The sequence below is a fragment of the Amblyomma americanum genome, chromosome 1 (genome assembly GCF_052857255.1).
Source record: "Amblyomma americanum isolate KBUSLIRL-KWMA chromosome 1, ASM5285725v1, whole genome shotgun sequence".
Taxonomy (NCBI): domain Eukaryota; kingdom Metazoa; phylum Arthropoda; class Arachnida; order Ixodida; family Ixodidae; genus Amblyomma; species Amblyomma americanum.
In genome coordinates this window covers 157,184,745-157,199,942 of record NC_135497.1, presented here as the reverse complement: position 1 = coordinate 157,199,942, position 15,198 = coordinate 157,184,745, and the positions used below count along the sequence as shown (strand labels likewise).

General features: G+C 49.0%; 1 protein-coding gene across 1 annotated transcript in view; it reads right to left on the bottom strand.

Annotated features, from left to right (window-relative positions):
* The window catches only part of AlaRS (alanine--tRNA ligase, cytoplasmic), a 56,471-nt gene that overhangs the window by 18,780 nt on the left and 22,493 nt on the right, over positions 1–15,198 (bottom strand). The window contains exons 16-17 of the mRNA XM_077647453.1: positions 11,106–11,246; positions 6,810–6,922 (exon numbers count right to left, since the gene is read on the bottom strand). Of these exons, the coding sequence (XP_077503579.1) occupies positions 6,810–6,922; positions 11,106–11,246 (254 nt within the window). The remainder of the gene's footprint in view (positions 1–6,809; positions 6,923–11,105; positions 11,247–15,198) is intronic.

Below are 15,198 nucleotides of genomic sequence, written 5' to 3'. Positions count from 1 at the left end.
AACTGAGCAGTCTCGTTCAACTCAAGAAAGGGCTTTGTTCACTCGAACTTTGCGTTTGCACAGCCGCCGACACGTTTTGCTAGCGAGTTAAGCATTGTGCCACGAGGCCCTTGCGGATGCCGTTTCCCCTCCCGTGACCTACGTTAAAGGCACGCCGAGAGCGTTTCGACAATTTTGCAGATCCGGTGGAGCCACCCAGGCTTGCTGACCGGTGCACATCGTCTCGCTGCCACCTGCTGCGACGGAGCGGCCTGTATCCTGTTCGCCGCATCCATCCGGGGCAGCTGTGGCGAGACCAGACAGCAGTCACCTCCGGCTGCTGCTGCCCTGGCGACTACTGCAGGATCCTGGCCTGCAGTTTTCCCACCGGCCTTCGATTCGCGGGCCTGCGGACACGGTAGTCCGCGGGCCATACGAGTCATCCCAGCGGAGACCGTCACGCCGCCTTCGGAATACCGCGGAAGTCTGCGTGGACGCTGTCGGCGTGACCTCCGCTGCAAGACGTGCCTCAAAGACATGAAGACCAGGAGACTCCTCCATAGCATGTACTTTCAGGCGCGTGGGTATATTTAAGGTTGGGGGGATGTGGGGACCTGCCCTGCAGCCCCCTGAGTTTGCTTTCCCGCGAGGCACCGTGCAGCAGCAGTCGTACCCCGAGGATGAGCGCGTTCCCTTGCCAGTTACATTAACTGGCAAGAGAGGGCGCCAGCGTCGCTGCGCGGGAAACTGCTGAAGCCCGCCCGCGGGAGATGGGGTCTCTTGGGCCGGGATAATCACCCTGGGCGGACGCGTCGCTCGGGTCTCCGCTCTTCGCCGACGGGGCGAAGAAGCGACGGGGAGACAGGCTCCCGTACTCGTCCCGTCCGGCCTGCGGAGTTTATATCCCTTGCCCTAGCGCGGGCGAACATTCGCTCGGAACCTTGCTGGTGAGTCGGACGACCTTGATTCATTAGCGTACCTTGTTGCTAGCTGGCGTTATTGTTTCTGTAGCAATAAATGCCTGTTTGTGTCAGCCAATGTGTCGTTCCTTTGTTCCCCCAGAGCAAGGCCCGCCGTGGTCGGCGAGCGCTCGGTAGCGTACGCGATCACGGGGTGGGGTCCGGGCGGCTTTGAACCGTGTCAGCCGCGATTGAGTGGGGAGAACGTACTTATCTCCCCATGTCAAACCCCATATCTGGCGCCCAACGTGGGGCCTTCTCTTGGAACATTGGACGACTGTCGGTTCGGTTCGAGGAACGCTCTTTGTCCGGACTTGACAAGTGCTGGGCCTAGAGTGAATTTTGATCGCTAGGACCTGCGGCATGCTTTCTTGAGTGCGAGGTGTATTGCGCTGCAGCATGTTTGAACTTTTCGACATGCTCAGCACATTTTTTTTCCCTGGAGTTTCTTCGTGAGAATGACTTGGTCCGCATCGAGGGAGTTCGAGGCCTAGCGCCCGCGGAGTCGCCGAGCCCGAATCGAGTGAGTACGGAAGCCGCGTGGGTGGTCCGAGTTTCTGTATATATTTTCTCTACTATCTCTTTTTCGACTCTGGGAGTCGCGGCTCCGGGAGCCGGGTGGCCTGGGGCCACGGGTGCCGCTACGAGCTCGCTGGTATTGCAGCTCGGCACCGGGCGCTCCGACACCGTCCGATACGGTGGGCGCCGACCGCTCAGAAGCTGCTTTGTGCAGTGAGCGGGGTAGGACCACCCCACAAAGCTGATGTCTCCTCGCGGCTGCGCGCACAAAACCCGTTTCGGGTCTTTGTTGTGGTCACGGTCATTGTCGGAGTGGTCGTTAGGCCTGAGGCTTTTCGGAGCTGCCTGCACCACATTAAAAGAGACATGACCACCGGACCGTGACGTTGAGAGGGGGCGCACTTTGCTGCCCGTCCGTTTTTTTTGTAACCTCGCACGAACTGAGCAGTCTCGTTCAACTCAAGAAAGGGCTTTGTTCACTCGAACTTTGCGTTTGCACAGCCGCCGACACGTTTTGCTAGCGAGTTAAGCATTGTGCCACGAGGCCCTTGCGGATGCCGTTTCCCCTCCCGTGACCTACGTTAAAGGCACGCCGAGAGCGTTTCGACAATTTTGCAGATCCGGTGGAGCCACCCAGGCTTGCTGACCGGTGCACATCGTCTCGCTGCCACCTGCTGCGACGGAGCGGCCTGTATCCTGTTCGCCGCATCCATCCGGGGCAGCTGTGGCGAGACCAGACAGCAGTCACCTCCGGCTGCTGCTGCCCTGGCGACTACTGCAGGATCCTGGCCTGCAGTTTTCCCACCGGCCTTCGATTCGCGGGCCTGCGGACACGGTAGTCCGCGGGCCATACGAGTCATCCCAGCGGAGACCGTCACGCCGCCTTCGGAATACCGCGGAAGTCTGCGTGGACGCTGTCGGCGTGACCTCCGCTGCAAGACGTGCCTCAAAGACATGAAGACCAGGAGACTCCTCCATAGCATGTACTTTCAGGCGCGTGGGTCTATTTAAGGTTGGGGGGATGTGGGGACCTGCCCTGCAGCCCCCTGAGTTTGCTTTCCCGCGAGGCACCGTGCAGCAGCAGTCGTACCCCGAGGATGAGCGCGTTCCCTTGCCAGTTACATTAACTGGCAAGAGAGGGCGCCAGCGTCGCTGCGCGGGAAACTGCTGAAGCCCGCCCGCGGGAGATGGGGTCTCTTGGGCCGGGATAATCACCCTGGGCGGACGCGTCGCTCGGGTCTCCGCTCTTCGCCGACGGGGCGAAGAAGCGACGGGGAGACAGGCTCCCGTACTCGTCCCGTCCGGCCTGCGGAGTTTATATCCCTTGCCCTAGCGCGGGCGAACATTCGCTCGGAACCTTGCTGGTGAGTCGGACGACCTTGATTCATTAGCGTACCTTGTTGCTAGCTGGCGTTATTGTTTCTGTAGCAATAAATGCCTGTTTGTGTCAGCCAATGTGTCGTTCCTTTGTTCCCCCAGAGCAAGGCCCGCCGTGGTCGGCGAGCGCTCGGTAGCGTACGCGATCACGGGGTGGGGTCCGGGCGGCTTTGAACCGTGTCAGCCGCGATTGAGTGGGGAGAAAGTATTTATCTCCCCAATTCAACCCCACAACGCGGACTGAATTCAACGAGCACTGGAATAGGATCTGTTCAGCTCTTGTGCGAACAAATGCCAATCGACATTTTTATTAAGTGAAATTGTCAATAAATGTCCTTTTACCTCATTCAACAGTTATATTTCTCAAAATCAGGCAGTTTGGATTATACATTTTCCCAGCATATACGTTTTTTTTTTCGCAATTAAAAAAAAAACGTACCAACGAGGTTTTACTATAAGCAACATATAAGCAGCTGCTGAAATAACTGATAAACAACATGCATGTGAAGCCTCCACCTAGCAAAATATCAGGAAAGTGCTAGTGATGGTGATGACCTAAAAAAAAAGTTAAGGACGATATAGCATGGTTATGGCAGATCCGAATTAGATGTGCAAGCATTTCAGTTTTCATTCTCTCATTGGCCATTTTATACTTAACATTCTTAGATCCCTGGGAGTCCTCATACCACTCCTGGTGCAGTAGTGCAGCGGTTAAGTGGTGCACCACTGCCCTGCGATGGCAGGTGCTGCCACTGGTGGAGCTTGTGGGACCCAGGTTGCTCTTCCCAAGCAACCTCTCACAACTAATCAATAAGTGAACTGCCACCTGCCACGGTGGGCAGTCTGCTCACAATCCGGTGGGCATGTTTTGATGATGTCACAAGGTCACGCGGCCACCCAGATTTTCAAGGTGGCAGTGGGCAGCACTAAAATCACCATTGAAGCAACTGAGGTGGCAGGTGAGCCAGCTAGGTAAGGTGACTTTGTGATGCCATCACAACCTGCCAAAACAAACGGTTAAGTGGAAGCTCTAGTGCTAGTGCACTAAAAAAATCTGAGTGCTGTATACAGAAATTGCTGCATTTATCTAGCACACCTCATCCGCAGCCAGCAAAAATAAAGGAATGGGAAGATGGTAGGTGATGCAAAAACTGAGATGCGAGGGGCAAAGAAGAAAGATAGCGGAGAGTAATATATATAAAACTATATACAGTAGACTCCCTTTAAGATGAAACTGAAGGGACCATGAAAGTCTGTCTTCTCAGAAGTGCTCCAAAAAAGTTATACGAGCATGACTAGTGTGTCAAAATGTGTTACATGAGAAGAACAAATATATTTACTTTGCAGTGGTAAGATAACGGCAAACCGAGCATTATACCGTATTTACTCGCATAATTTGCACACTCCCCGCAAATCTTTACCCAGATTTCTTTCTTTAATTTTTGCACTTATATTTTGTGCTCTCTGCTGTGCCAACATATACTACTGCGCTCAATATGACTTGCAATACACGAGCGTGTGGCCGCAGCGCTTTCCTGATGCACGGTGGTGCCAACAAGCGGCGTGCTTGAAAACAAAGTGGAAAGAATTCTGGTGTTCCACCACTCAGCTGCATCCCCCGCGCCGCCTGCTCTACACAATCTGAGATCAACTGCGACATGCGCCTTGCATTGTCACACAAATGTCGCCACGTTAGCGTTGGCGACGCGATAATGCTATGCTTCTTTAAAGACCAGAAGGCACAAGAGAGAAGGGTCACTGCTGGAACAGCAAAATCCTTTTCCTTTCGTTTTCAAGCGCTCCGCTTGCCGGCCCGCGGACGGGCATTGCAAGTATTGACCGCGATAGTACGTGGATGTGTACAAGGCAGGCTTGGGAAGATAGGAGTGGCCGCGTCGTTATATGCGGCTGCGAAAGGTGCGAGTGGTGAGGGCATGAATTATGTGCCATTTACCCAAAAGGCTTGCCCGGGTTGCGAACACGCCTGAATCCAAAACTACTGAAGCATCTGCTCTTCGGTTTGCTGCTAGTCAGGTGGGCCACATGAGAGGGTGCCGCTTTATTGCGCTTGTTACCTCCTTTGCCTCCCACAGCCGGCTTCGCAATTGTATTGCACATTTCCTGCTTTGAGCTGCGCACACACCATCGTGCAATCCCGCAAGAAACTACAGCCTTAATTTAAAGAAAAAAAATGCGCAAATTATGCACGTAAACACAGTAGTGAAGTGAGCGGAAAAGTAAGGATATGAAAGAGCTCGTGCCATCCGATCTGAAACTGGCATTGGTGTAGTTTCTTAATTTTACGATCTCTTTTTCTCTCCCTTCCATCACTATTTGTTTTGTGGCGATAGCTACATTAAACTAGCATTTCAAGCCTTCAGCGTGATGGCACCGCCATGTGGTCACGTGGTTGGTCACACGGTGCGGAGAAGCTGCCGGCGGAACCGAGAGGGGGGAGAAGAAGAAGAGAGTTTGGTTTATGGTTGGTTTATGGGGGTTTAACGTCCCAAAGCGACTCAGGCTATGAGAGATGCCGTAGTGAAGGGCTCCGGAAATTTCGACCACCTGGGGTTCTTTAACGTGCACTGACATCGCACAGTACACGGGCCTCTAGAATTTCGCCTCCATCGAAATTCGACCGCCGCGGCCGGGATCGAACCCGCGTCTTTCGGGCCAGCAGCCGAGCACCATAACTACTCAGCCACAGCGGCGGCTCTAGAAGAGAGTGAATCGCATCCAGGGACGAAGTGAAGAAGGAACGGCCAGTGAAACGGAGCGGCAAAAGACTGACTTTCCAATTTGGCTGAGTGAGTTCCACTCGGCCAGCTGTACCTATCGCGTCACTCCCAAGTTTAACCAGAGCTAAACCACAGCCATTTTTTTCCTTTTTTACTTTCCTACAATGGCTTCCAGCTCCCCGAAGGTGCCCAGCCAGGCTCTCAAAGCATATGAGCAGCCTTTTCTTGAATCATTCCTTCTGATGTGCAGCCGTTATCAATTACACGAGCAGGTGCAGCTCACACCTTTCTGTCTGCCGCAGGCGATGTGGACTTGGCGCTAATATGCAGCCACATCAGATTTCTTTGCTGTTAAAACCCACACTGCAACGCCACGTCAGTTTAAAAATCAGCTTCCACCACGCATGAGTCTTTTCATTGCCTTTCCAAATGACATGACATCGCAGCACTGCTTTCATTCAAGGCTTTTCACACTCAAACTTATCATTGTTGACAATACAAAAGTGTTGATGTCATTGGCTTTAAAAACATACTTCTGCTCACTTTCTTGCAAATTTTGTAGGCATCACGTTGACTAACAGGTGTACTTTGTGTCTAGGTGCCTTTTCGTCTGCTGGAAGCAATGCACGGCTCATGATATGCATGTGACGTCGAGGTATGGCCATGTCAGATCACTGCAACGCGTGCAGGCAGGTACGCAGGAACCCGGCCTTCTCTACCTGCACCCACAAGAACGCTTCCCCACACTTCCGAGCAAAGGCACGGGGAAGCTAGCATGCGGGGGCGAGCTAAAGGTGCAGGGAAGCTCTCTTCCGGGATACATTTTCTGGTGAGGAAGTGTTCTTTCAATTCCCGTCACCCCCAGCTTGCCTCCAAAGTGCCTCATTGATGTTCCGCGGTGCCACTCGGTGGAGCCGCCATGGGTAATGTTTGTTGTGCAAATTTTGTTTTAACTGAAGGACAGACAAAACAGATTGTGTTAAACAGATTTTTTTACACTGAGTCCATGCGAAACCAACCAAATGTTCTCACATTGTTCGTCTAATCCGAGAATTCTTCTAAACCGAGTTCATCACGAATGGAGTCTACTGTACAACCGTTAAAAAAAAAAAGAGGTGGTAGAAATGAACACTGCTGGCAGTGCAAGCGCAAGTGTCATGTCGTAGTAGACTGTAGTGCACATGACTTCGCCAGAGTGAACTAAACAGAGCAGCACACTGAAAGAAGGGTATCTTACGTCCCCCCACAGAATTCCACTGAAGTAATAGATCCTGCTGGACTTGAGGGGTCTGCAAGCATTTCTTCAACAGGAATGCCAATGGAGACAACACGAACCGGGTCAGGATATGTCTGCAAATATATGCACCAGAATATTTGGCACACAATGCACAATGCGACAGCCACCACATCTAGGAACGCACTGTAGTGAGAAACAGCCATTCTTAGAAGGACACCAAAGTGCTTGTACCCGCAGTCTATGTTGTGGAGTAAGCTCCATATGCTATTTGACCTTTCAACCCAGTTCCAGACACTTCATTTATTCATAAAATACAAAAGCAGAGAAACCATATGGTGACATTGGCAATCAAAGCTGGGCATCATATGTACTGCCATGATGTGTAACATTTCACATGCCACTCAGAGACCCCCAAGTATTTTGACCCTGCAGTTCATGTCAGTGTAGTTGTTTTAGGCAATATTTCTTTTAAAAACTTTTCATTACACTACAGACATCTCACTTCTAGAAATCGGACAGAAAAAAAATTGGGGGACACTTAAGCTCCACTTTTTGGGGATGACGCGATAGCGGTTCCTCTTGCCCATGCAGACAACAGACATAGTTTGACAATGCCATTTGTTGGGCGAGTTGGTGCTCACGATAATCCATAACAGCGCGACAGACGGGACAGAGAAGAGAGGACACAACACAGAGCGCTGACTCACAATAACGATCATCAATCATGGGAAAGACCACCTGACATACATATAAAGCCCTGCTTTAACCAAGCTGTACGAACGTGTCTGCGTGGTGTAGCGGTAGTGTCAGGCTTCAAACCGAGGGCCCCGAGGGTCAGGGGTTTCCGATGCACCACTGGTGTGTAGCTGGTGCCATCTATGGCAGCCTCTTGTAATTGACTAGCCCTAATTTTTCTGTCACGCCGACACCGGCTTTTCTGCGACACAGGGCCTTTATGCTTTCACGCAAAAGAATTGCAGTATTGCTTTTTTCAGGTAGTATTGGTTGTGTTCGCAGCTGTTGTGCAAGATTTTTCAGACTTCACCTATCAGTGGCATTTTCCTTCCAAAACTGAAACATGTCCTGAATGTAGTGATAAGCACACAGTAAGCTAGAAAACAATGACACATACAAATGAGAGCTTAACTGTAAGCAGCAACATCCTGTTTGAATTTTGCATCTGAAATTGAAAGCTGGTTCAGCAGTATGGCTCGCACACTTGACACAAATGCTCCTGAGCAGTCAAAGCTGATTGAGGGCTCCACTCTCCTTTATCGCCAGAACTGGCTCCCTCAGTGCACTTAGCCGTGCTCGCACGATCCCTATCCCTTCATGGTATCTCACATTAGGTGTAGGTCAAGACTGAAACAGTGAGCTCTGCATAACACGCGTAAGCTTCTCATTTGCCTTCACCGCAGCCTGCATATGCTAACATCGTGCAACTGAGCCACATTGATTGGTGATAACCATCAAAATATATACCCTCATGCTTAACCTCCCAACGGTAATACTGTAATGTCACAAATGACATCAACACTTGTTTTGAGGGTATGAAGTAGGAGCAGAAAATCGAAAGAGGTGATTTGAGAATGTCTTATTGAAAAAAAAAGAAAAAACAGACGAAACTTGTGTAAAATGCACTGCATGTGGTCTAGAGACATTGGGCTCCAACTGTTTGAAACAGCAGTCTTTGGATTACTTAAAGGGGAGCAAAGAAAAAGGCAAGGCATGACTACTTTGGACAGCAACAAGTGGATGAAAGAGCATTAATAAACTTTGTTCCTCTTTTTAATGCACAGAACATCAAGGCAAGAGACAAGCAATAGCGTAATACATACAGTTAAACCTCGATATAACGAAGTCGGTAAAATCTGCAGTTTGCTTTGTAATACTGAAATTTTGAAACGTCGGAATTTGTGTCCTGGCATGCAGAAAATCCTCCAAGACATCTCCTGGACCACTCACAAGGAAAACCTTTATTTGTGGTGAATTTTTTGCTATCTTCACTCTTAACAATGGTGTTGCGCATTGTCGGTATGCCCTAAAGATTGGCACTGCATGTTGCTCGTGTTGCAAGCTTGTGGTGAACTGCCTCTACACGTCTTTCATACCAAGCATCATGCGGGTGATGGGGACAGTGCTCTTATTGAGTTTTGGCTTAACTGGCATTATTGTTGCTCTTTTAAACTGCGAGCCACTAATAACTTCGCTGACCCAACGGCATATTCTGCTGCTGCCACCATCACTGTGGCGTTGTGGGAATGGAACCAGGGAATCGAAGGTAGGCAGTGATGGACCACAGCGGCTTTCTCTATGTCGGTGACAGCGAGAAGAGCATCCTTTATCACGGCGGAATCCTCCAGTCAGCAGCAAATAAAATGAAACCGAGCCCATGCTGCATCTTATTGCTTTTCCGCCGCAAGTGAAGTATGTGCATCTTTGAACACGTGCTCGCAACGTCTGAGTGGGAAGTGAGGTTGTCAGGTGTGAAGCACTAGCCTCACAGCTAATGGGCGTGCAGACCCTCCCTGTCCTTTTACCAAGCTTTAGGAGGAAATAAATGTGATACAGCAGAGCCCGGATATATTGAACCCGGATATATCAAATTACTGTTTATATTGAACAGTCAGAACATTCCCTTGAAAATCCCAAGCAAAAGTATGGCACTATTGTTTGCGTATATCGAACTCCCGTTCAACGGAACATTCGATCTATCGAACTGTGCACTGCGACCCTTGAGTGCCGCTTCTTTTAACAGCACTCTTCGAACACTTTTCACACGCGGAGATGGATTGACTGCGCAGCATTGGGCAACTGCTGACAGTGCTGGCACTGCGAAACCACGTGATGAGGTGAACGTGAGTATTTGAGGGTGACATGCGGTCTTCTATACTCGATTTCCGCACCACATCCCTGTCATGCGGTGAAGCCAACCTAACGAAGCTCTTGCAGCGGCCCTTGCCTGGTATGCTTCACTGCCGAAGTCATTGCTGAAACCAACTGTATCTTAGTTGAAATGAGATTATTGCATGTAGAATTTACCAGTAACAGGATCAAATATCTTATGATAGGCAGTAGCTAATTCCAAACCATCTTCCGCTGCAGATTCGATGCAAAGCAGGTCAGGCATAAAAACTCCTAGCAAGAGGCGCGCTACCGGTACGCCAGCGGGCAGCCCATCACTGTAAGAACACGTCAAGCGTGGCTGCAATGTATTTTTGCTTCTAAATTACACAAATGCTTTTATATTTCCATTTTTTATATATCGAATTATCGATATATCGAACTATTTCCCGATACCCTTTGAATTTGACATATCCGGATTCTACTGTAATTTCACACTTCTGAGCACAGGCAGCATGCCACATACAGTGTCGATTTTGGGCAATGCTGTGAGAACTGTGGATAGCCTGGCTGGCTGTGCTGTGCAGCCATTTGTGCTGCCTAGTGCATTTGCCACAACTACATTTGCAAACTTCACATGTACTAGCCCTGATGGCACAGCAGGTAGCACGCTCCATTGTCATCACATTTTCATCTGCCATGTACTCTACATCTGGCCAGCCGAGCGGTGTCCAATTTCATCTTTGTGCCCCGATGTGCACTTCAGTACATGCCCTACTCAACCATTCGAGCTAGCGGCACAATTTTTCTTGGTTTCATTTCGAGCCAGTAATAACAATTCATTGCGCTGAAAGTGCGCTAAAATTTGCTTTGTTATATTGAAGCTAAAAATACATGGTGTATTTCGGGCTATGGACATGAAGCTGTCAAAACCAAAATACCATATTACATTAAGGATTTCATTACTTGCTATTTGTTCTATTTGACAATACTGTGAGCCTGCCTGGTTTCCAGGCTCATACAGGAGTGGGCTGCATAGTTTCGTCCAAGCAGACAGTGCTTGGTGACGAGACTTAAGGTGCATAGTCACAATAACAATTGACAATAAACAAGGGCATTTATACATTGCTACAAACAACAAATAAAAGGCTTAGTAAATACTTTAAGGGCTTCACTGACTGAGCAAGCTCTTGTTTTTTTAATAAACAATTCAACTGTACCCACACTGATGCAATCACGTGGCAATCTATTCCACTCTCCGATGGCCAACGGGAAAAATGAATATTTGAACATGTTACAGCAGGATGCAAACGATCTGATACATTTCTCATGATTAATCCTGTGCGAGTGATAAGGTGGTTTCAGATATGTGGCTGAAGTTCATTACGTCAAGATTTAACTGTAGCACATTAATGAAAGAAAATTGCTGACAAGCACAAGCTCTTTGCCTACCTCATTGAAGACAGCTCTCAGACCTTGAATGGCTTTTGCAAGAGAAAGAGGCGAATCCTTGGCATAGACAGCCCCATTCTTTGCGATAAGTTCCACAGCATGCTCTTCTGCTGCCTTTACTTCAGCTGGTGACATGGGCTTCTGCAAACATTATAAGATACAAGAAATTAGCTCCCTACCAAAAAACAGGTTCAGATTGCATCAAGTCATGATCATGTAGTCTAAAAACTGCCCACAGTGATGATGCGTAAGTCTTTTTGAAAATGCAGCATTACCAATGCGCTGAATGGCACTGAGGATGATGCTTTGTGGGATGTGGGCAGCGAGAAGCACTCATCTTCTGACTCAAGTTCTGATGACTCAGATGACTCCGAGCAACGCCCGCACACTTCGTGCCCTTGTGGCATGCAATGTATATATGAGCATCATTTAAATGAAAATGAAAATAAATAGTGTCATCACTGTGCAACCCAGTTGAGTCACAATTGTTTCGAGGTAAGGGCGTCTTTCGGTACTTTTGCCATTCAACAATTTTTTTTTAATCCTTTTTAGAATTCACAAGTTTTGAGGTCGACCTACATTCTGGTTTTTACAGTACTCATCTTTACAGGGACACTAAAGGGGAATACCAAGTAATTAATGTTAGAGAGATAGGGTAGGGTCACCTGTTTACGACTTATCTTTCGAACTCTCTAGAGACCATGAAAACATCCGAAAAATCAAATTTCACTGAAAAAATCACGTTTAAGGGACACTAAATAGAAATATCAAACTAGGCAAGATTAAGAGATTATTCCTTGGAACACTGCCGGCATTTTTCTATGTAGAAAGGTGGCTGTACTGCTGACAAAACTGCAAATGAAAACCTTGAAACCCTTCCAGATTAAAAGTGCCTGCGAAAAAAATTGGCTGGGCTTCAACGTAGCTTGAACCTAGTTATACGAGCGAAAGCACTGTTAAGCATGGTCTCCACTGAATCAAATCAAATATCAAGGTCAGGTACTAAACGGTCATAGTCATATGATCATGTGGTCATACTAGCACAGCTTGGGCCATACCACCGTGCAGGTAAGTTTCATTTGACCTTGTGAGGGATTGAAAGTCATTGTCTCATCCAAATCAAAATAGGAAGTTGTACCCCGAGGAGTAGAGCTCTTGCTCTAAAATGAAGCGCTGGGTGACATATTTGCAGCACGACCAATCAGAGGTGCCACTTCCAAAGACCAGAAACTCTGCCGGAAACCAAAAACGAAGTGAATAGATCAGAGGTCATGGCGGCCACGTGCAAGTACAGGCCACCCCGGCACCCCACAACAGTAAAAGCTCGTTAATTCGAACTCGAAGGGGACTGGAAAATTGTTCGAATTAAGCGGAGTTCGAATTATCGAATGGGCGCTAGAATGAGCATTCATTACGCCCCGCCAAGCAGGCAGAATCCGAAGCAGTCACATCTAGACCCGTTATCGTGAGCTAGGCGCCACTACACGTTTGTGGCGGGAAATTCTGAGAATCAAATTCATGCGGTTCTGTTGGCAAATGAAATAAATTGATCGGCCAGTTATGCACCAGAAACAAGTACTGGAATGCATTGGCGTGAGCAGCGAGCTTTAATGCTGGAACATAGGACATTATTTATGCTCCAAAACATGTTTATTTATGTGGAAGGGTTTTCAAAATTAAAAGTAATCAGTGGTGTGCATTCACTTGCGTTTCCTCTGCCGAGACTCCATCAGCATCATCTGCAGTTTGCCCAAGAGCTCCAGCGCAGCGTCCAAGTTCTGACTGGCAGAGAAGTAGTGTGCTGCAACATCAAGCGCCAACGCTACTTCACATGCACTTGGTGGTGGCATAGGCTTGTCGCCGCAGTCGGACTCATCACTGTCGGCTGTGCTCACCGCATGTGAGCCCTGTCTGCTGACAGCATGTAGCCTCAAATACCGTATTTACACGATTGTAAGTCGACTTGAATGTAAGTCGAACCCCCCCCCCTCACATTTCTGAAAAAAAAAACAAACTTGGAGGTCGTTTACACTTGGCCTTTAATAATAGAACGCGATAGCACTATCCTGAGGCCTCCGTTTATCGCCAGCTTCTATCGGCTGCCACGCACGGGAGCGCCCGTGGGCACATTCCAAAACGAAAATGTATTAGTCACTGGACTACTCGTCCACACTTGCGCCACTGTCCTCACTAGCGCTGCCATTGTGATCGCTGCTGCGATCCCACAGCTCGTCGTTCGAACATTGTGGTGCAGCGAAATCACGCACTTCGCAAACAGCCACATCACGACATCGCATGGAACAGCTGAAAATTTTGCCTCGCTGCAGCTGCCACGCCTGTATCACCCGTTGCGAATGTCGAACTTGCAGCCCGGCGCACAGTTCGTTTCTTCGGCATGAAGAATGACAGCCATCTTTAATGCAGCCGTGAACGAGCGCCGGTCGCTTACCGGACCCTGAACACAAATGACGAAGCACTACATTAAGAACTTGTGAAAGGCGGCTGGTAGCAGTCGAATGCGTCAGAGCCAAAGAGAAACTACGCGTGAGCGGCGTTGGCTCTCCATCGGCTACCGAAACTCACCGGGGCCGTCGCGGTTCTGAGTGGGGGTGCCGCCGCAATAGAAACAGCGGCCCTTCCAACGACTATCGGTGCTCCCTTGAGTGCTGAGTGCGCGTTTGAAAGTAAACAACAAAAAATCTTGGACGACGTATATTAAGAGTAGAACGCGAATGCGTTATGCCACCGCCGCTTATCAGCAGACACAATCTGCAGCCATGTGTGGGGAGTGGGCTAGTGCCAGTTTGCTGCTTATCAACAGCCACCATCGGCCGCCTCACACGGGGTAGGGATGCCAGTTCTGCGTGTTGACATAGCAGCTGCTCAAGGCCAGCACCAAGAGCGATGCAACGGAGCCACGCAGCAAAAATGCAACCACACTGTAGCATGCCTGATATCTCGTTTGCCTCGCCTTTATTTATGGCGCGATGCTTTGGTTTCGATTTTAAGTCACCCCCCCCCAATTCGAATTTTCAAGTTTTGAAAAATAGGTCGACTTACAATCATGTAAATACGGTACATCGGCGTCACTCAAGGGCTCCAACGTCTCCAGACTGCTGTCCACATTGCTCACAGTGCCAACAAAGCTCACCAAGGTGGCGCCCGAACTGCCATACTGCGTTGTGTACAACATATGATCGCGACCCAGCGACCGCGGCACAACGAAAACCTGGAACGGCTTACGTTGAAGCATCGGCGGCGCAGGCGAGTGCTTCAGCAACGAAAACCTGCTTGGGCTCCGCCAGCCTCGTGTGATCAGCTTTTTACCTTTCCATTATTTTACATGACTAGTAAATACACACCACGTTGTATTCGTTATGGGTCAACTTCTATCTACGAGGAATGGTGTCAGCCAGGGGCTCCTAGTTCGAATTAACCATAGCGGATGCCGCCTTGTTCGAATTATTGGGAGTTTTCCCCCATTGAAATACACACGGCTGTGCCGGGACCCGGGCATCAATTTGAATTAACCGTAAGTTCGAATTAACAAGCTTTTACTGTATTTAGATGGGGGCCCTTTGCTGCATCGCGGGAGTCTCCCTCTCTTCGTAAGCTCCATGGGTGCGAAAGGATATTGAAGTTATCGAGGGCAGCTGCAGACTGCAGAACACAAACTACTGATCCCGCTCGCATGTGTATATACCAATGACGATAAAGCGAGCGTAATGATGTGTAACATGTCTGCATTGAGAGATCCTCAAAAGCAAACAAGTAGCAGTCGCGCTCTAACGTATTCATTCAACACTACATCCGAGTGAAAAATTGCATGCGCATTTCTCACCAAACAGCACACTCTGTCGATTATCGCATGTTTGTTGACTAACTAGCAGCAAGTATGGTGGCAGACAACTTTTGTGACTGACTCTGCTATGGTCACTGCAATTTCTATGTTCGTGAATTGCTTCCTGTGGGTTGTAAGCAGAAACGAATCGGTGCACTTTGCACCCAGCCGCAGGCTGCTACCTGCTGGTTATAGCTGTTGGCAGGCAATGCACGCATAATCTCGACGAACACGCATCAGCTGGCTGAACGT